We start from the raw sequence: 22908 nt of genomic DNA on the forward strand, positions 1-22908 counted from the left end.
TTAATTGGTAGTTAAAATAATTATAATAGTTTAATTGTTAGTTTAATTTTTTTTTTTAATTTGACAGGTAAGTTTTAATTTAATTTAAGATAGGGGAATTGTAATTTTTTTTTTTTTTTTTAAACAAGCTTTATTGGTAAAAGAGAAAACAAAGGCACTGTACATTGGACAACATTACAAAGGAAACATTTGTGGGAGCGCAACGCGCAGAGCCACATTACAGTAATTTTAGTACAGAGATGCAAAGCTTGACATTTTAATATTCATTTGTTGGTCAACTCATTATGTAAAGAAGAGTAGTACATAATATTCCCACTCAATCTATTAAGATACTCCTATGAAAGATAGAGAAGTAAGAAGTTGGGGGGAAGTGGGGGGAAGAAAAAGAAAAAAAAAAAAAAAAAAAAAAAAGGGGTAACAGGGGCCTGTGTGCAGTCTTCTAATAGGGGGATGAACTCCCCCAGGTTTCACACTGGGGCAGGGGCCCAAACGGACATCATTAGTTCGTATGTAACCATTTGGTTACTCTTGAAATAATGCAATTTTTCCATAACCAGTAGGTCATTAGGGGAATTGTAATTTTAATATAAAGTAAGGGGTCTTTAGGTTTAGGGGTTACTAGTTTAAATCAGTTTATTTCGTTGTGGGGGGCTTTCGGTTTAGGGGTTAATAGTTTATTTTAGTATATTTCGTTGTGTGGGGCTTGCGGTTTAGGGGTTAACAGGTTTATTATAGCGGCAGTGTGGGCGGACGGCAGATTAGGGTTTAATAATATTTAAATAGCGTTTGCGATGCGGGAGGGCGGCAGTTTAGGGGTTAATACGTTTATTATAGTGGCGACAATGTCGGGGAGCGGCAGAATAGGGGTTAATACATTTTTTTAGTGGCGGCGATGTCGGGAGTGGCAGATTAGGGGTTAATAAATTTAATATAGTGTTTGCGATGCGGGAGGGCCTCGGTTTAGGGTTAATCGGTAGTTTATGGGTTTTAGTGTACATTGTTACACTTTAGTTATGAGTTTTATGTTACAGATTTGTAGCGTAACACTCATAGCTACTGACTTTAGATGGCGGTACAGATCTTGTCGTTTTAGGCTGTAACGCTCACTTTTTAGCCGTACCGCAAAACTCGTAATACCGGCGCTATGGGAATCCCATGAAAAAACGTCATTTTTACATGTGCGGGGCTGACATTGCGTTACAGGCTAAAAGTTGTGCGGTACACCTATACAGACAACACTTGTAATAGCTGCGGTGCTGTTTTAATTCCGAAAATGTCATATTTTCAGCGTTACAAGTCGCAACGCAAAACTTGTAATCTAGGTGATTGTTAAGTAATTTATCACAAATTTAATTAATTAAGTGACTGGACATAAAAAGTAAAAACTTACCAATAAATATAACCGTTAAGGGAACACCTATGGGACATATTTAAAATGTACCTTAATTGATTAATTAATTAACAAAAAAAGTCATATTTAAAATTCCAGTTTTAAAAACATAATTTCAGAAAACCTTTCTCAGTTTTCCATGCAGTGGAAATGCCAGTGTCTGAGCAAAGCTTATAAATACATATTTGTGCAGCAATATAAAAAGTAAGATTGACATATTTGCATGAAATAAAATCTATAATCTGAAGAAAATATTCTTTCATGATACAGTACAGGAAATATGGATTTTCCATATTGCTTTATTGAATCAATTTAAAAAAAAACAACAAAAAAAACAACAACATATCTTTTTAAACTTTGCACTGTGTTAATCTTAGGAATGTGGTGCTGATAGACTTTCAAGTCTATTATGTATTAACTGTTTTTTACATGTCTAACAATTGAATTCCTGTAAACTTCTTGCTTAGACTTTGATTTTGTGAGTCACTTCCTGACATTAAATGATGTTAGTGCTAACAGCGTTTTCCTATCCACTCCACCCAAAAGCCAAACAAATCAGAGAAAATATAAAGAAAAAAAAAATCTCAAGGTTTTCCTCCCCCTCTTTTTGTTGTTGACGTTAGATTGTACATTTAAACATGAAAAATGTAAAGGTTGTAAGTAGCTTTAAAATGTTTTTTTTTCCAAATATGTTTTCTACGGGTATATTAGCAATTCAGCGCATGAGCATCAGTAAAGGCTGTGACACACTGCAAGCGATTTGGCGCGAGGCGAAGCAGTTGCTTCGCACCGCGTCGCATTGCTTCTGAAGTTCAAATATTTCGTCTCTGAGCGCTCAGCTACGAGACCTGACGCAGCAGAGTGCTCAGAGATGAAAGGTAGGACACACTGAGCGCGTACATCCGCATCTACACGCTGCGCACCGCTCCGCTTGCAATGTGTCACAGCCTTAAATAATGCATGCTCAGAGGCACCATAAAAATAATGTATGACATTCACATATATGGTGCTTACTTCTCATTTAAAAAAAAAACAAAAAAACTTTAAAAGGCCACGGTACTATATAAAAAAAAAAAAACTGATTGGCCCACACTCCCTAGGGAGGAAAAAAACAGAATTTATGTTTACCTGATAAATTACTTTCTCCAACGGTGTGTCCGGTCCACGGCGTCATCCTTACTTGTGGGATATTCTCTTCCCCAACAGGAAATGGCAAAGAGCCCAGCAAAGCTGGTCACATGATCCCTCCTAGGCTCCGCCTACCCCAGTCATTCGACCGACGTTAAGGAGGAATATTTGCATAGGAGAAACCATATGATACCGTGGTGACTGTAGTTAAAGAAAATAAATTATCAGACCTGATTAAAAAACCAGGGCGGGCCGTGGACCGGACACACCGTTGGAGAAAGTAATTTATCAGGTAAACATAAATTCTGTTTTCTCCAACATAGGTGTGTCCGGTCCACGGCGTCATCCTTACTTGTGGGAACCAATACCAAAGCTTTAGGACACGGATGATGGGAGGGAGCAAATCAGGTCACCTAGATGGAAGGCACCACGGCTTGCAAAACCTTTCTCCCAAAAATAGCCTCAGAAGAAGCAAAAGTATCAAACTTGTAAAATTTGGTAAAAGTGTGCAGTGAAGACCAAGTCGCTGCCCTACATATCTGATCAACAGAAGCCTCGTTCTTGAAGGCCCATGTGGAAGCCACAGCCCTAGTGGAATGAGCTGTGATTCTTTCGGGAGGCTGCCGTCCGGCAGTCTCGTAAGCCAATCTGATGATGCTTTTAATCCAAAAAGAGAGAGAGGTAGAAGTTGCTTTTTGACCTCTCCTTTTACCGGAATAAACAACAAACAAGGAAGATGTTTGTCTAAAATCCTTTGTAGCGTCTAAATAGAATTTTAGAGCGCGAACAACATCCAAATTGTGCAACAAACGTTCCTTCTTTGAAACTGGTTTCGGGCACAGAGAAGGTACGATAATCTCCTGGTTAATGTTTTTGTTAGAAACAACTTTTGGAAGAAAATCAGGTTTAGTACGTAAAACCACCTTATCTGCATGGAACACCAGATAAGGAGGAGAACACTGCAGAGCAGATAATTCTGAAACTCTTCTAGCAGAAGAAATTGCAACCAAAAACAAAACTTTCCAAGATAATAACTTAATATCAACGGAATGTAAGGGTTCAAACGGAACCCCCTGAAGAACTGAAAGAACTAAGTTGAGACTCCAAGGAGGAGTCAAAGGTTTGTAAACAGGCTTGATTCTAACCAGAGCCTGAACAAAGGCTTGAACATCTGGCACAGCTGCCAGCTTTTTGTGAAGTAACACAGACAAGGCAGAAATCTGTCCCTTCAGGGAACTTGCAGATAATCCTTTTTCCAATCCTTCTTGAAGGAAGGATAGAATCTTAGGAATCTTAACCTTGTCCCAAGGGAATCCTTTAGATTCACACCAACAGATATATTTTTTCCAAATTTTGTGGTAAATCTTTCTAGTTACAGGCTTTCTGGCCTGAACAAGAGTATCGATAACAGAATCTGAGAACCCTCGCTTCGATAAGATCAAGCGTTCAATCTCCAAGCAGTCAGCTGGAGTGAGACCAGATTCGGATGTTCGAACGGACCTTGAACAAGAAGGTCTCGTCTCAAAGGTAGCTTCCATGGTGGAGCCGATGACATATTCACCAGATCTGCATACCAAGTCCTGCGTGGCCACGCAGGAGCTATCAAGATCACCGACGCCCTCTCCTGATTGATCCTGGCTACCAGCCTGGGGATGAGAGGAAACGGCGGGAATACATAAGCTAGTTTGAAGGTCCAAGGTGCTACTAGTGCATCCACTAGAGCCGCCTTGGGATCCCTGGATCTGGACCCGTAGCAAGGAACTTTGCAGTTCTGACGAGAGGCCATCAGATCCATGTCTGGAATGCCCCACAGTTGAGTGATTTGGACAAAGATTTCCGGATGGAGTTCCCACTCCCCCGGATGCAATGTCTGACGACTCAGAAAATCCGCTTCCCAATTTTCCACTCCTGGGATGTGGATTGCAGACAGGTGGCAGGAGTGAGACTCCGCCCATTGAATGATTTTGGTCACTTTTTCCATCGCCAGGGAACTCCTTGTTCCCCCCTGATGGTTGATGTACGCAACAGTTGTCATGTTGTCTGATTGAAACCGTATGAACTTGGCCCTCGCTAGCTGAGGCCAAGCCTTGAGAGCATTGAATATCGCTCTCAGTTCCAGAATATTTATCGGTAGAAGAGATTCTTCCCGAGACCAAAGACCCTGAGCTTTCAGGGATCCCCAGACCGCGCCCCAGCCCATCAGACTGGCGTCGGTCGTGACAATGACCCACTCTGGTCTGCGGAAGGTCATCCCTTGTGACAGGTTGTCCAGGGACAGCCACCAACGGAGTGAGTCTCTGGTCCTCTGATTTACTTGTATCCTCGGAGACAAGTCTGTATAGTCCCCATTCCACTGACTGAGCATGCACAGTTGTAATGGTCTTAGATGAATGCGCGCAAAAGGAACTATGTCCATTGCCGCTACCATCAAACCTATCACTTCCATGCACTGCGCTATGGAAGGAAGAGGAACGGAATGAAGTATCCGACAAGAGTCTAGAAGTCTTGTTTTTCTGGCCTCTGTCAGAAAAATCCTCATTTCTAAGGAGTCTATTATTGTTCCCAAGAAGGGAACCCTTGTCGACGGAGATAGAGAACTCTTTTCCACGTTCACTTTCCATCCGTGAGATCTGAGAAAGGCCAGGACGATGTCCGTGTGAGCCTTTGCTTGAGGAAGGGACGACGCTTGAATCAGAATGTCGTCCAAGTAAGGTACTACAGCAATGCCCCTTGGTCTTAGCACAGCTAGAAGGGACCCTAGTACCTTTGTGAAAATCCTTGGAGCAGTGGCTAACCCGAAAGGAAGCGCCACGAACTGGTAATGCTTGTCCAGGAATGCGAACCTTAGGAACCGATGATGTTCCTTGTGGATAGGAATATGTAGATACGCATCCTTTAAATCCACCGTGGTCATGAATTGACCTTCCTGGATGGAAGGAAGAATTGTTCGAATGGTTTCCATCTTGAACGATGGAACCTTGAGAAACTTGTTTAAGATCTTGAGATCTAAGATTGGTCTGAACGTTCCCTCTTTTTTGGGAACTATGAACAGATTGGAGTAGAACCCCATCCCTTGTTCTCCTAATGGAACAGGATGAATCACTCCCATTGTTAACAGGTCTTCTACACAATGTAAGAATGCCTGTCTTTTTATGTGGTCTGAAGACAACTGAGACCTGTGGAACCTCCCCCTTGGGGGAAGCCCCTTGAATTCCAGAAGATAACCTTGGGAGACTATTTCTAGTGTCCAAGGATCCAGAACATCTCTTGCCCAAGCCTGAGCGAAGAGAGAGAGTCTGCCCCCCACCAGATCCGGTCCCGGATCGGGGGCCAACATTTCATGCTGTCTTGGTAGCAGTGGCAGGTTTCTTGGCCTGCTTTCCCTTGTTCCAGCCTTGCATTGGTCTCCAAGCTTGCTTGGCTTGAGAAGTATTACCCTCTTGCTTAGAGGACGTAGCACTTTGGGCTGGTCCGTTTCTACGAAAGGGACGAAAATTAGGTTTATTTTTGGCCTTGAAAGGCCGATCCTGAGGAAGGGCATGGCCCTTACCCCCAGTGATATCAGAGATAATCTCTTTCAAGTCAGGGCCAAACAGTGTTTTCCCCTTGAAAGGAATGTTAAGTAGCTTGTTCTTGGAAGACGCATCAGCTGACCAAGATTTCAACCAAAGCGCTCTGCGCGCCACAATAGCAAACCCAGAATTCTTAGCCGCTAACCTAGCCAATTGCAAAGTGGCGTCTAGGGTGAAAGAATTAGCCAATTTGAGAGCATTGATTCTGTCCATAATCTCCTCATAAGGAGGAGAATCACTATCGACCGCCTTTACCAGCTCATCGAACCAGAAACATGCGGCTGTAGCGACAGGGACAATGCATGAAATTGGTTGTAGAAGGTAACCCTGCTGAACAAACATCTTTTTAAGTAAACCTTCTAATTTTTTATCCATAGGATCTTTGAAAGCACAACTATCTTCTATGGGTATAGTGGTGCGTTTGTTTAAAGTGGAAACCGCTCCCTCGACCTTGGGGACTGTCTGCCATAAGTCCTTTCTGGGGTCGACCATAGGAAACAATTTTTTAAATATGGGGGGAGGGACGAAAGGAATACCGGGCCTTTCCCATTCTTTATTTACAATGTCCGCCACCCGCTTGGGTATAGGAAAAGCTTCTGGGAGCCCCGGGACCTCTAGGAACTTGTCCATTTTACATAGCTTCTCTGGGATGACCAAATTGTCACAATCATCCAGAGTGGATAATACCTCCTTAAGCAGAGCGCGGAGATGTTCCAACTTAAATTTAAACGTAATCACATCAGGTTCAGCTTGTTGAGAAATGTTCCCTGAATCTGTAATTTCTCCCTCAGACAAAACCTCCCTGGCCCCATCAGACTGGTTTAGGGGCCCTTCAGAACCATTATTATCAGCGTCGTCATGCTCTTCAGTATCTAAAACAGAGCAGTCGCGCTTACGCTGATAAGAGTGCATTTTGGCTAAAATGTTTTTGACAGAATTATCCATTACAGCCGTTAACTGTTGCATAGTAAGGAGTATTGGCGCGCTAGATGTACTAGGGGCCTCCTGAGTGGGCAAGACTCGTGTAGACGAAGGAGGGAATGATGCAGTACCATGCTTACTCCCCTCACTTGAGGAATCATCTTGGGCATCATTGTCATTGTCACATAAATCACATTTATTTAAATGAGAAGGAACTCTGGCTTCCCCACATTCAGAACACAGTCTATCTGGTAGTTCAGACATGTTAAACAGGCATAAACTTGATAACAAAGTACAAAAAACGTTTTAAAATAAAACCGTTACTGTCACTTTAAATTTTAAACTGAACACACTTTATTACTGCAATTGCGAAAAAATATGAAGGAATTGTTCAAAATTCACCAAAATTTCACCACAGTGTCTTAAAGCCTTAAAAGTATTGCACACCAAATTTGGAAGCTTTAACCCTTAAAATAACGGAACCGGAGCCGTTTTTAACTTTAACCCCTTTACAGTCCCTGGTATCTGCTTTGCTGAGACCCAACCAAGCCCAAAGGGGAATACGATACCAAATGACGCCTTCAGAAAGTCTTTTCTATGTATCAGAGCTCCTCACACATGCGACTGCATGTCATGCCTCTCAAAAACAAGTGCGCAACACCGGCGCGAAAATGAGGCTCTGCCTATGATTTGGGAAAAGCCCCTAAAGAATAAGGTGTCTAAAAAAGTGCCTGCCGATATAATCTTATCAAAATACCCAGATTAAATGATTCCTCAAGGCTAAATATGTGTTAATAATGAATCGATTTAGCCCAGAAAAAGTCTACAGTCTTAATAAGCCCTTGTGAAGCCCTTATTTACTATCTTAATAAACATGGCTTACCGGATCCCATAGGGAAAATGACAGCTTCCAGCATTACATCGTCTTGTTAGAATGTGTCATACCTCAAGCAGCAAGAGACTGCTCACTGTTCCCCCAACTGAAGTTAATTCCTCTCAACAGTCCTGTGTGGAACAGCCATGGATTTTAGTAACGGTTGCTAAAATCATTTTCCTCATACAAACAGAAATCTTCTTCTCTTTTCTGTTTCTGAGTAAATAGTACATACCAGCACTATTTTAAAATAACAAACTCTTGATTGAATAATAAAAACTACAGTTAAACACTAAAAAACTCTAAGCCATCTCCGTGGAGATGTTGCCTGTACAACGGCAAAGAGAATGACTGGGGTAGGCGGAGCCTAGGAGGGATCATGTGACCAGCTTTGCTGGGCTCTTTGCCATTTCCTGTTGGGGAAGAGAATATCCCACAAGTAAGGATGACGCCGTGGACCGGACACACCTATGTTGGAGAAATTCTATTTCTGTAATGTATATTTTCAAAACGCTGCAAATTGATGAAACCAACTGATCTGCAGAATTTGCTTTTTGGCTTTGCTAGGGAGTGTAGGAGAGACACTTAGGTGTTTAACGTCCCATTAAATATGATTTTTTTTTTTTACCCTTGAAAAAAGTAAAAGCTATTTAACTTAAAAGTGAAACTAACAGGAAGTGTAACAACCGTTACTTAGATATGTATTTCTCAGGGCTGAGAAGCAAAACTCCATCAGAAAAAAAAGTTGGTTTATTCAGCACACGAGTAACTATTTTTTCATAAAACAAAGCACTGAAATACATTTTAAAATATTCTGGTCTAAATGGAACACGGAAATATGTTGAGTACAATGCCCCTTTAATATACAAATGTTAGTGGTTTAATTAAAGGGACACTGTACCCAAAATTTTTCTTTTGTAATTCAGAAAGAGCATGCAATTTTAAGCAACTTTCTAACTTACTCCTATTATCAATTTTTCTTCGTTCTCTTGCTATCTTTATTTGAAAAAGAAGGCATCTAAGCTTGTTTTGGGTTCAGTACTCCGGACAGCAACATTTTTATTGGTGAATGAATTTATCCACCAATCAGCAAGGACAACCCAGGTTGTTCAACAAAAATGGGCCAGCATCTAAACTTACATTCTTGCATTTCAAATAAAGATACCAAGAGAATGAAGAAAAATTAATAAAAGGAGTAAATTAGAAAGATGCTTAAAATGTCATGCTCAATCTGAATCACGAAAGAAAAAATTTGGATACAGTGTCCCTTTAAGGCTGGAGCACAAATAAGATAACGCAGCTATCATAATGTTATGGGCCATAAAGTATTCTTATTAAACAATTTTTTATCCTTACAGGTTTTATGAACTTTATAAAAATGTGATTTATCGTGGAACAAGCAATAAAGTCATCTTTCAGAAGCTTAAAAAGTCTCTCTATTACATCAGGAGGATTAAATAGGCAAAAGTCAAACTGTAAATGAATATCAGTGCTAATAAGATGCACAGTTTTATCCTCCTTTAAAAATAAATAAAAATACAATAGATTCCTGTGGTAATTGTATCCTAATTCTTATTAATGCATAATAAGCATATGTTAAAGGACCAGTCAACACATTCGATTTGCATAATCAACAAATGCAAGATAACAAGACAATGCAATAGCACTTAGTCTGAACTTCAAATGAGTAGTAGATTTCTTTATAACAAATTTCAAAGTTATGTCTATTTCCACTCCCCTTGTACCATGTGATAGCAATCAGCCAATCACAAATGCATATACGCATAGTATGTGAATTCTTGCACATGCTCAGTAGGATCTGGTGACTCAGAAATTGTAAATATAAAAGACTGTGCACATTTTTTTTAATGGAAGTAAATTGGAAAGTTGTTTAAAATTACATGCTGTATCTGAATCATGAAAATGTAATTTAACCTGAGTGTCCCTTTAATATCATGCTTTGGTGAGGCAGTTTCAGGAAAACAGCAACCTTTATTGTCCCAGGACATAAATGGCTTCTCAACAGGATATGTTGCATCATTGTGATGCCATCTGGCACCCATCCTGTTTGCACTGAAGCAGGAACACTTTTAGTGTAGCAGAAATCTATACATATTACAGGTTTGGTAGCCGTAAATTAAAATTTTTTAAAAAGACAACTGAAAACTCATCAGGTGAGATGCAGAACCATAAAAGGTAATAAATAAATATAAAACGCTGGTACTGCTGCTTAATTTGCTGATGTCAGGTGCACTGCATTTAACATGTCAGCTGAATTCTGGTTTCTTCTTTAGCAGAAATAAATGCACTCCCTAGCTCTATTCATTATAGCTTTTACCATAAAAGGTATAAATTATATACAACACAAAGTAAGCTTTTCATGTTAAACAGAATAGTCAGCAACAAGCCTACCCTGTTGTACGTCTGTATATAGATGTGCATTTGGCTTCTTTCTTTCTATCACTATCCGTATCTACTGTATTTCTCTATCTTATCTTTCTCTCTAGTTTGCTCTCTTGCTTATCCATCTCTCTTATCTGAATCTCTAACCCTCTCTCTCTCTATGTGTGTATATACAGTATATATATATATATATATTATGTATGGCCTTCCTCTCTCCTGCCTCCCCCCGCTTCAAGCCATCATAAATGCCCCTACAGGCTAATTCCCCTTTCCCGCCGCTCTGTATCTGTTGTTCCTCTCTGTGAGTCCTTTCACTGGATCCCCATTCACAGTAGACTTCAATTCAAAACTCTCACCCTGACCTACGAAGCCCTTACCAACGCTGAATCCCACTACCTATCCTCACTCAACAAATATACTCCAGTCTGCCCTTTAAAGTGAATGTCAATTTTGATGAATTAGTGTCCGGTTTTTAATAAACTTTAATTCATCAAAATTGACATTTCACTAGTTTTCTTTAAAAACTTACCTTTTAATCCTGACAGCCGCTCCAGCGATTCCCCCGGCTGTCGGAAGCCTCTGCAACGTCAGAAATGATGAATCCGGCTTCCTCCAATCCCGGCTTCCCCCCGGGGGAATCTTGGCCTGATGCAACGCCATGATTGGAGGAAGCCGGATTCGTCATTTTGGACCCGTGAAGACGGCTTGCGACGGGCGGAGGAAGAGCTGGAGCGCTGCCAGGATTAAAAGGTAAGTTTTTGAAGAAAACAAGTGAAATGTCAATTCTGATGAATTAAAGTGCCCTTGTTTTTAATAGGATTATTAAAAACTGGGCACTAATTAATCAAAATTGACATTCACTTTAAGGGCCAACAATGACCTGCTCCTTTCATCTTCTACCATCCCCTCCTCCCATGCTAGACTGTAGGACTTCTCTTGTGCGGCACCAAGCCACTGGAACGCTCTTCCTAGTGCTATACGACTTTCTTCTAATACGTCCTCCTTTAAACACTCCCTAAAGACACTTATATTCAAGGAAGCCTACTGCCCAACTCAGTAACTAATGAATTCCACTTACCTAATAATGGCCCTTATCTAACTCTGCACTAACATCATTCTCACCCTTGCAGACCCCACCTCCTGTTTCTCACCCTCTTACCCTTCTAGATTGTAAGTTCCTACGGGAATAGGCAGGGCCCTCAATTCCTCCTGTATTTGTTTGATACGTTTTGTCCTGTCTCTTTAAAATATTGCATTGTTGTACTTTTATCTTTTGTACTCATGGACAGTGATGCTAAAGTTGTTGGTGTTTTATAAATAAAGTATAATAATAATAATAATAATAATATATATATATATATATATATATATTATTATTATTATTATACTTTAGTGTGTTCAGAAGGTGCAGCACTTCTTTCCAGAAAGGTTGATATATGGAAAAAACTTTCAGTAGAGGTGGTATGGACAAATAATGTAAATTAATTCAAGAATATCATATGTATAAGGGTATCCTAAGAGTATGGGAAAACTTAACTGGCCTGGTTCTTTTCTATGATAGATAGATAGATAGATAAATAGATGATTTACCATACCCTACAGGCTCTGGAAAATTTTACTATGTAATCAATCAAGTTGATTTATTTTTAAGCAGTTAACTATAAATTATTTAATGCAAAATGAAATAGCAAAAAACATAATTTATGCTTACCTGATAAATTCCTTTCTCCTGTAGTGTGGTCAGTCCACGGGTCATCATTACTTGTGGGATATTTGCTCCTCCCCAACAGGAAGTGCAAGAGGATCACCCAGCAGAGCTGCTATATAGCTCCTCCCCTCCACGTCACACCCAGTCATTCGACCGAGAACCAACGAGAAAGGAGAAGCTAAAGGGTGCAGTGGTGACTGGAGTATAATTTAAAAATTTAGACCTGCCATAAAAAACAGGGCGGGCCGTGGACTGACCACACTACAGGAGAAAGGAATTTATCAGGTAAGCATAAATTATGTTTTCTCCTGTTAAGTGTGGTCAGTCCACGGGTCATCATTACTTGTGGGATACCAATACCAAAGCTAAAGTACACGGATGACGGGAGGGACAGGCAGGATCTTTATACGGAAGGAACCACTGCCTGAAGAACCTTTCTCCCAAAAACAGCCTCCGAAGAAGCAAAAGTGTCAAATTTGGAAAATTTGGAAAAAGTATGAAGAGAAGACCAAGTTGCAGCCTTGCAAATCTGTTCAACAGAGGCCTCATTCTTAAAGGCCCAAGTGGAAGCCACAGCTCTAGTAGAATGAGCTGTAATTCTTTCAGGAGGCTGCTGTCCAGCAGTCTCATAAGCTAAACGTATTATGCTACGAAGCCAAAAAGAGAGAGAGGTAGCAGAAGCTTTTTGACCTCTCCTCTGACCAGAATAAACGACAAACAGGGAAGACGTTTGTCGAAAATCTTTAGTTGCCTGTAAATAAAATTTCAGGGCACGAACTACATCCAGATTGTGTAGAAGTCGTTCCTTCTTCGAAGAAGGATTAGGACACAAGGATGGAACAACAATCTCTTGATTGATATTCCTGTTAGTGACCACCTTAGGTAAGAACCCAGGTTTAGTACGCAGAACTACCTTGTCTGAATGAAAAATCAGATAAGGAGAATCACAATGTAAGGCCGATAACTCAGAGACTCTTCGAGCCGAGGAAATAGCCATTAAAAACAGAACTTTCCAAGATAACAATTTTATATCAATGGAATGAAGGGGTTCAAACGGAACACCCTGTAAAACGTTAAGAACTAAGTTTAAACTCCATGGCGGAGCAACAGTTTTAAACACAGGCTTAATCCTGGCCAAAGCCTGACAAAAAGCCTGAACGTCTGGAACCTCTGACAGACGTTTGTGTAAAAGAATGGACAGAGCTGAGATCTGTCCCTTTAAGGAACTAGCGGATAAACCCTTTTCTAAACCTTCTTGTAGAAAAGACAATATCCTAGGAATCCTAACCTTACTCCAAGAGTAACCTTTGGATTCGCACCAATATAAGTATTTACGCCATATTTTATGGTAAATCTTTCTGGTAACAGGCTTCCTAGCCTGTATTAAGGTATCAATTACTGACTCAGAAAATCCACGTTTTGATAAAATCAAGCGTTCAATTTCCAGGCAGTCAGCTTCAGAGAAATTAGATTTTGATGTTTGAAGGGACCCTGAATCAGAAGGTCCTGTCTCAGAGGCAGAGACCAAGGTGGACAGGATGACATGTCCACTAGATCTGCATACCAGGTCCTGCGTGGCCACGCAGGCGCTATTAGAATCACCGATGCTCTCTCCTGTTTGATCCTGGCAATCAATCGAGGAAGCATCGGGAAGGGTGGAAACACATAAGCCCTCCCGAAGGTCCAAGGTGCTGTCAAAGCATCTACCAGGACCGCTCCCGGATCCCTGGATCTGGACCCGTAACAAGGAAGCTTGGCGTTCTGTCGAGACGCCATGAGATCTATTTCTGGTTTGCCCCAACGTCGAAGTATTTGGGCAAAGACCTCCGGATGAAGTTCCCACTCCCCCGGATGAAAAGTCTGACGACTTAGGAAATCCGCCTCCCAGTTCTCCACTCCCGGGATGTGGATTGCTGATAGGTGGCAAGAGTGAGACTCTGCCCAGCGAATTATCTTTGATACTTCCATCATCGCTAGGGAGCTTCTTGTCCCTCCTTGATGGTTGATGTAAGCTACAGTCGTGATGTTGTCCGACTGAAACCTGATGAACCCCCGAGTTGTTAACTGGGGCCAAGCCAGAAGGGCATTGAGAACTGCTCTCAATTCCAGAATGTTTATTGGCAGGAGACTCTCCTCCTGAGTCCATGATCCCTGAGCCTTCAGAGAATTCCAGACAGCGCCCCAACCTAGTAGGCTGGCGTCTGTTGTTACAATTGTCCAATCTGGCCTGCTGAATGGCATCCCCCTGGACAGATGTGGCCGAGAAAGCCACCATAGAAGAGAATTTCTGGTCTCTTGATCCAGATTCAGAGTAGGGGACAAATCTGAGTAATCGCCATTCCACTGACTTAGCATGCACAATTGCAGCAGTCTGAGATGTAGGCGTGCAAAGGGTACTATGTCCATTGCCGCTACCATTAAGCCGATCACCTCCATGCATTGAGCCACTGACAGGTGTTGAATGGAATGAAGGACACGGCAAGCATTTTGAAGCTTTGTTAACCTGTCTTCTGTCAGGTAGATCTTCATTTCTACAGAATCTATAAGAGTCCCCAAGAAGGGAACTCTTGTGAGTGGAAAGAGAGAACTCTTCTTTTCGTTCACCTTCCACCCATGCGACCTTAGAAATGCCAGTACTAACTCTGTATGAGACTTGGCAGTTTGAAAGCTTGAAGCTTGTATCAGAATGTCGTCTAGGTACGGAGCTACCGAAATTCCTCGCGGTCTTAGTACCGCCAGAAGAGCACCCAGAACCTTTGTGAAGATTCTTGGAGCCGTAGCCAATCCGAATGGAAGAGCTACAAACTGGTAATGCCTGTCTAGGAAGGCAAACCTTAGATACCGGTAATGATCTCTGTGAATCGGTATGTGAAGGTAAGCATCCTTTAAATCCACTGTGGTCATGTACTGACCCCTTTGGATCATGGGTAGGATTGTCCGAATAGTTTCCATTTTGAACGATGGAACTCTTAGGAATTTGTTTAGGATCTTTAAATCCAAGATTGGTCTGAAGGTTCCTTCTTTCTTGGGAACCACAAACAGATTTGAGTAAAACCCCTGTCCGTGTTCCGACCGCGGAACCGGATGGATCACTCCCATTAGTAAAAGATCTTGTACACAGCGTAGAAACGCCTCTTTCTTTATTTGGTTTGTCGACAACCTTGACAGATGGAATCTCCCTTTTGGGGGAGAGGATTTGAAGTCCAGAAGATATCCCTGAGATATGATCTCTAACGCCCAGGGATCCTGGACATCTCTTGCCCAAGCCTGGGCGAAGAGAGAAAGTCTGCCCCCCACTAGATCCGTTCCCGGATCGGGGGCCCTCAATTCATGCTGTCTTAGGGGCAGCAGCAGGTTTTCTGGCCTGCTTGCCCTTGTTCCAGGACTGGTTAGGTCTCCAGCCTTGTCTGTAGCGAGCAACAGCTCCTTCCTGTTTTGGTGCAGAGGAAGTTGATGCCGCTCCTGCCTTGAAATTACGAAAGGAACGAAAATTAGACTGTCTAGCCCTAGGTTTGGCTCTGTCTTGAGGCAGGGCATGGCCTTTACCTCCTGTAATGTCAGCGATAATTTCTTTCAAACCGGGCCCGAATAAGGTCTGCCCTTTGAAAGGTATGTTAAGTAACTTAGATTTAGAAGTAACGTCAGCTGACCAGGATTTTAGCCACAGTGCTCTGCGTGCCTGAATGGCGAATCCGGAATTCTTAGCCGTAAGTTTAGTTAAATGTACTACGGCATCTGAAACAAATGAATTAGCTAGCTTAAGTGTTTTAAGCTTGTTTGAAATCTCATCTATAGTTATTGAGTCAAGAGTCTCTTCCAGGGACTCGGACCAAAAAGCGGCCGCGGCCGTGACAGACGCAATACATGCAAGGGGTTGCAATATAAAACCTTGTTGAACAAACATTTTCTTAAGGTAACCCTCTAATTTTTTATCCATTGGATCTGAAAAGGCACAGCTATCCTCCACCGGGATAGTGGTACGCTTAGCCAGAGTAGAAACCGCTCCCTCCACCTTAGGGACCGTCTGCCATAAGTCCCGTGTGGTGGCGTCTATTGGAAACATTTTTCTAAATACAGGAGGGGGGGAAAAGGGTACACCGGGCCTATCCCACTCCTTAGTAATTATCTCTGTAAGCCTCTTAGGTATAGGAAATACGTCAGTACTCGCCGGTACCGCATAGTATCTATCCAGCCTACATAATTTCTCTGGGATTGCAACAGTGTTACAATCATTCAGAGCCGCTAATACCTCCCCTAGTAGTACGCGGAGGTTTTCAAGCTTAAACTTAAAATTAGAAATGTCTGAATCCACTCTATTAGGATCAGAACCGTCACCTGCAGATTGAAGCTCTCCGTCCTCATGTTCTGCATACTGTGACGCAGTATCCGACATGGCCCTATTATTATCAGCGCACTCTGTTCTCACCCCAGAGTGATCACGCTTCCCTCTAAGTTCTGGTAATTTAGACAAAACTTCAGTCATAACATTAGCCATGTCCTGTAATGTGATTTGTAATGGCCGCCGTGAAGTACCCGGCGTTACAATATCACGCACCTCCCGAGCGGGAGATGCAGGTACTGACACGTGAGGAGAGTTAGTCGGCATAACTTTCCTCTCGTTGTTTGGTGAATGATGTTCAATTTGTACAGATTGACTTTTATTTAAAGTAGCATCAATGCAATTAGTAAATAAATTTCTATTGGGCTCCACTTTGGCTTTAGCACATATAGCACAGAGATATTCCTCTGAGTCAGACATGTTTAACACACTAGCAATTAAACCAGCAAACTTGGAAATACTTTTTAATTCAATTTACAAATAATATGAAAAACGTACTGTGCCTTTAAGAAGCACAGAAAAAGTTATGACAGTTGAGTAACAATAAACCGGAGAAACTATAAAATCAAATTCTTTCCGGTAAAAACACAATTTTAGCAAAGGATTGCCCCCATTAGCAATGGATAACTAACCCTTAAATAGCAGAAAAAATGTACAGAATATAACGTTTTTTATCACAGTCAAAGCACAATCTCACAGGTCTGCTGTGAGTGATTACCTCCCTCAAAATAATTTTTGAAGACCCTTGAGCTCTGTAGAGACGAACCGGATCATGCAGGGAAGAAAACAGACTTGTGACTGAATTTCTGATGCGTAGCAAAAGCGCCAAATTAAGCCCCTCCCCCTCACACACAACAGTGAGGGAGATCAGTAAACTGTTTAAAATTAAATAAAATGACCGCCAAGTGGAAAAAAACAGTGCCCAAAATAATTTTTCACCCAGTACCTCAGAAAATTAAACGATTTAACATGCCAGCAAAACGTTTAACATCAAATAAATGAATTGTCATAGAAAGCCTGCTGCTAGTCGTTCTCACTGCAAGATAGGCTAAAGTTTTATGCATACAGTATTATCCCAGTGAAGTGCCATTCCCCAGAATACTGAAGTGTAAATATACATACATGACAGCCTGATACCAGTTGCTACTACTGCATTTAAGGCTGAACTTACATTATATCGGTATTGGCAGTATTTTCTCAGTCAATTCCATTCCTCAGAAAATAATATGCTGCTACATACCTCTTTGCAGGTGAACCTGCCCGCTGTCCCCTGATCTGAAGTTTACCTCACTCCTCAGATGGCCGAGAACAGCAAAATGATCTTAACTACTCCGGCTAAAATCATACAAAAACTCAGGTAGATTCTTCTTCAAATTCTCCCTGAGAAGGAACAACACACTCCGGTGCTGTTTTAAAATAACAAACTTTTGATTGAAGTTATAAAAACTAAGTATAATCACCACAGTCCTCTCACACATCCTATCTATTAGTTGGGTGCAAGAGAATGACTGGGTGTGACGTGGAGGGGAGGAGCTATATGGCAGCTCTGCTGGGTGATCCTCTTGCACTTCCTGTTGGGGAGGAGCAAATATCCCACAAGTAATGATGACCCGTGGACTGACCACACTTAACAGGAGAAATGGTTAGTGTATTTCTTTATTGCATATTAGTAGATAGTAAAATGGTTAACAGCAAGTTAATACCTGTGTATAAGCTGCTCTCTGCACAGTGACTTGGGCATACCTGATAATGCATGAGGGTGTTTAATCTCTTCCAGTCTCCTTCTATCTTGGTGGTGATGTCTTCGTCCTGTAATACGACCCTGGCTATGCGTCCCTGCCGCCATTCTGCAACAGTCATAGTGCTCAGGTCATTAAAAAGGTCAAATATATGTCTATGTATACATGGATTATAGGGAATATAGGTTCTAGTCACATGTTTGGAGCTATGTCCCACTCTCTTCCTATTTATTCCTGGTTTCAAAGTGAAAAACAGAGAGAATCTAAATTTGCTTAAAACAGCCATTAATGGCCACCAACCACTTGAATCTGCCTGCAACATGGACTGCCAACTGAAGCCACCCTCAGGTCCCAACCACAGAATCTGATGATACTGACTCCACCCTTGCCATGTTTCAGTCAGCTTCAGCTCTATCCCTTCCTATCTATACCCGATACAGCCAAACCCTCAGCCAGCCTATATTTCACCCATTACTACTATGAACCCACCAAGTCTGAACTCCACCCTTGCCTGCCCTAATCCTGCCTCTCAGCCAATCCCACCTCCCTTTCTGCCACTGAGACATTCCATCAAACATTAAGCTCTGCCCCTGCCTGTTCTGATCTGACCTTCTGCAACTCAGCTATTCCATGAGACAGCCTCAATCCCACCCCTGTCTGCTCTGACCTCACCCTCTGACACTCAGCCATTCCATGAGACAGACTCAATCCCACCCCTGTCTGCTCTGACCTCACCCGATACTCAGTCATACCATCAGACAGCCTCAATCCAACCCCTACCTGCTCTGACCTCACCCCCTGACACTCAGCCATTCCATGAGACAGCTTCAATCCCACCCCTGTCTGCTCTGACCTCACCCCCTGACACTCAGTCATACCATCAGACAGCCTCAATCCAAGCCCTACCTGCTCTGACCTCACCACCTGACACTCAGTCATACCATCAGACAGCCTCAATCCCACCCCTGCCTGCTCTGACCTCACCCCCTGACACTCAGTCATGCAATCATACAGCCTCAATCCCACCCCTGCCTGCTTTGACCTCACCCCTTGACACTCAGTCATTACATGAGACAGCCTCAATCCTACCCCTGTCTGCTCTGACGTCACCCAATGACACACAGCCATTCCATCAGATAGCCTCAATCCCACCCCTGCCTGCTCTAACTCCACCACCCGACACTCAGTCATGCCATGAGACAGCCTCAATCCCACCCCCTGACACTCAGCCATTCCATGAGACACCTTCAATTTCACCATGGCCTACTCTGACTCCACCCCCTGCCGTTTAACCATTGCATCAGACACCCTCCACTCTACTCTTGCCTGCTCTGACCCTACCCCCTGACACTCAGTAAATGTATCAGACTGCCCACCTGAGTCTGATACCAGTGTCCTGGTTGCAGATTTAGATTTCTGAATGCTAGGAGCTATGATTAAACTGACTGCCTCACACTATGCACTGGCTGTCTCCATTACCTGGCTATTACTGTCTCTCCCTCTCAGAGCAACATATTTTCTCTCGAGTAACTTGGCAGAGAACCTTGAGTTTTGTCATTATATAGGTCACTGCAGCAATTGGATAAGACATGCCAGTGGTTTTTACATATTTTTGAAAGGTCTGTGAAACCCAAAGGACTTCATTAATGTAATACAATGATGCAAAAAGGAAAATACTGTGAATTAAAAAGTACAGTATATATAGGCAATATTACAAAAAGTGCTATTAAAGACTGTCAAGATTAAGGGTTTAGCTCAGAGACTGTTACCAAAAGCAATCTGTAATGTTAATATGTCTGGCTGCAGCCTCTGGCACCCCATGGTGTCCTGATGCCACAGGTGAAAATCGCTATATGCATATGTGACTGCATATGTATTTGTGTTTGTGTATTTGTGTGCCTGTGAGTGTATTTATATGTGTGTGTGAGTGTATTTGTACTGTATGTGTGTGTGTATACATGTATGTGGGCGTGTGTGTTTTTTTATGCATGTGAGTGTATTTGCATGTGTGTGTGTACATTTGTGAGTGTGTTTGTATGTATTTGTGTGCCTGTGAGTGTATTTATATGTGTGTGTGTATACACATGTCTGTGGATGTGTGTGTATTTGCAAGTGTGTGTACATGTGTGTGTGTCTGTGTGTATTTGTGTGCGTGTGAGTACTTTTGTATGCGTGTGTATATGCATGTATGTGGGGGGGGGGTGTATTTGTGTGCCTGTGAGTGTATTTACATGTGTGTGTGTACATGTGTGTGTGTTTGTATGTATTTGTGTGCATGTGAGTGTATTTGTATGTGTGTTTTTGTATGTATTTGTATGTGTGTGTATACATGTATGTGTGTGTTTGTATGTATTTGTGCATATCTATGCATTTGAATTAGTTTTACTCTTCTTTTTCTATCTGTTTGCTTGCATTTGTATGTGTGTTTGTGCGTGTGTATATGTATGTATATATGCAAATGTATGTAACTGTATGTTTGTAAGTGTACGTGTGTATGCATATGTGCATATAGGTGTATGAGTGTATGTATATATTATTAGTTTTTAATTGTAAAACCCTGCTAAGTGTAAGTTTACAGGGTCTTTTCTTCAATAAATATTGAACCTAAAATTATGCTTCTTTATTATTAAAGTAGCTATACTGTAAAGTGAAAAGGCCAGCGTTTATACCCAGTAATCATTTATTTGTGTTAAAGGGACAGTGTACACTCATTTTCATATAACTGCATGTAATAGACACTACTATAAAGAATAAGATGCACAGATACTGATATAAAAATCCAGTATAAAATGATTTAAAAACTTATTTAGAAGCTCTCAGTTTAGCTCTATTGAAAAGGCAGTTGGAAAGCCCACTGCAAGTGGGAAATAAGACACTCCCCCCCTCCCCCTTTTGCATATGAAAAGACCCTTTACACAAACAGGAGCAAGCTGGAGAAGGAAGCTGACGGTATTCAAATAAAACTTTGGGGCTTGGTTAGGAGTCTGAAAATCAGAGCAATGTTCTTTAAAAATAAGCAAAATTATACATTTTAAAAAAAAAAAAACTTTATGGGCTTTATAAATAGATCATCTACAAAACATGTATGCAAAGAAAAAATGAGTGTATAATAGCCATTTAAATGATTAACCTTAATTTGTACATTTTTTGGACAATCAAACCTAAATTAGTATTTCATCATTTAGTTAATTTACTGACAAAGTCAATTGCCTGTTGCATATAAAAAAAACAGGCTGTAGGATTCATATGAAAATTTCTATCAGTTTTCTGTACAAAATGAACATATATCTCTAAGACACATACCCAGGTCCATATCCACAGCCCTTGGCCTCTGAGAATAAGGTACGTTTTTATACACGGCATCAAGGATTTTCTCCTTGACCTGAGTAATAGTATCACAATTTAAAGCCTTCACAGGGATCTCTGGACTGTTCTCATTGTCGGGGTTTACACAATTCAGAATCTGTGACAATGAAACAACAGAAGGAGAAAGAAATTGATAAGGGAAAACTTAAATTAAAAGAGGTGAGAGTAGAATTGAAAAGAGAATATGCAAAAAGAGAATAAAATACAAAACAGGAAAGGTTTAAAGTGTAAGAGAGACTGATAGGATTTATGTGTGAGTGAAAATCGAATTTAAATAATGTCCAGCCACATAGGGACTCATAAAAAAATATTAAACTTAAAAATTTAATTTGCCATAAAATACTTAATTATTAAAAGTAAAACATTTTGGCAGTGTACTTTTATTTTTTATTGTGGCTATTTTACCTGTAATTTAATCTGAAAATAATTTTTCCACTGCCCCCAGAGAGGCAGGATCCACAATTCTAAACCTGCAACATTCTTAACAGTGATTGGTTGACAGCTCCATGAGCTCATTTATATCTGTAGCATAATATTTACAAAATATTTTTTTCTCATCCACATACCAGCGTTTTATACTCGATCTGCTGTCGGATCAACTTGTCTTCGCTCAGTGAGTAGCGAGCTTCACCTGTGATGGAATCAATTGGTCCTTTCTCCATTTGCTGCTTGATGGCGCAATGTAGCATGAAAAGCGGCTCCCCTGCACACTCCTGAAAACAACCCGGACACATAAATAGACTGTCCATTTGTGGAAGGCTTGGGCAGTGATATAAGAGTTTGAGCGACTAAATTAACCAGACCATTATACACATTTTTTTTCCATCTAAATTGTATTACATTTTTGTCTGACAAATTGATGTACATGTGCTAAATAAACATACTTTTTTGTGTTTCAGATGCTTCCCCTCTAGTACAACAGTGTAAATTGACCTATTAGATACTGCAAATGAATACTGCAGTATGAGCATGAATTTCCTCTTAGACTCCAACATCTTTCTGTATAACCTTTCTTCATACAAAATATTTTTATATGTTTAACAGCTATTATTTTATATCTCTACAAATTACCTTTAACTTTGTTATTATGCAATTCATTAGCCCTTTCACACATTTTCTACACTGTAAAGCAGCAGTCTTCAAATACAGGCCCTGGGGCCATATGCGGCCCTCAAGATAGTTTCATCTGGCCCTCCCTTATTTAATAGGTAAACCATTTATATGGGCTGTTGATTTTTTTTTTTTGGGGGGGGGGGGTTCTAAGAAATGTAACTAGTTGATGTTCTATATAGGCACTCACAAGATAAATATAAAGACAAGTGTCCAGTGTAGACTCCCAGCATGCACTGCTTGGATAATGTTTTTATTTCCAGGATTATCACTTCACTTGGCACTCACAAGAAAATATAGACAACTGTGTATGTCTATTGTGGGCTAGAACTCCAACCATGCAGTACTACTTGGGTAA

General features: G+C 41.2%; 1 protein-coding gene across 2 annotated transcripts in view; it reads right to left on the reverse strand.

Annotated features, from left to right (window-relative positions):
- PLXNA2 (plexin A2) overlaps nucleotides 1–22908 on the reverse strand; it is a 458521-nt gene that overhangs the window by 15056 nt on the left and 420557 nt on the right. For both annotated transcript variants that reach the window (XM_053706686.1, XM_053706687.1), the window contains 3 exons: nucleotides 22007–22153; nucleotides 21378–21537; nucleotides 18079–18182 (listed from right to left, as the gene is read on the reverse strand). In XM_053706686.1, the coding sequence (XP_053562661.1) occupies nucleotides 18079–18182; nucleotides 21378–21537; nucleotides 22007–22153 (411 nt within the window). The remainder of the gene's footprint in view (nucleotides 1–18078; nucleotides 18183–21377; nucleotides 21538–22006; nucleotides 22154–22908) is intronic.

Source organism: Bombina bombina, chromosome 3 (assembly GCF_027579735.1).
Source record: "Bombina bombina isolate aBomBom1 chromosome 3, aBomBom1.pri, whole genome shotgun sequence".
Lineage (NCBI taxonomy): Eukaryota > Metazoa > Chordata > Amphibia > Anura > Bombinatoridae > Bombina > Bombina bombina.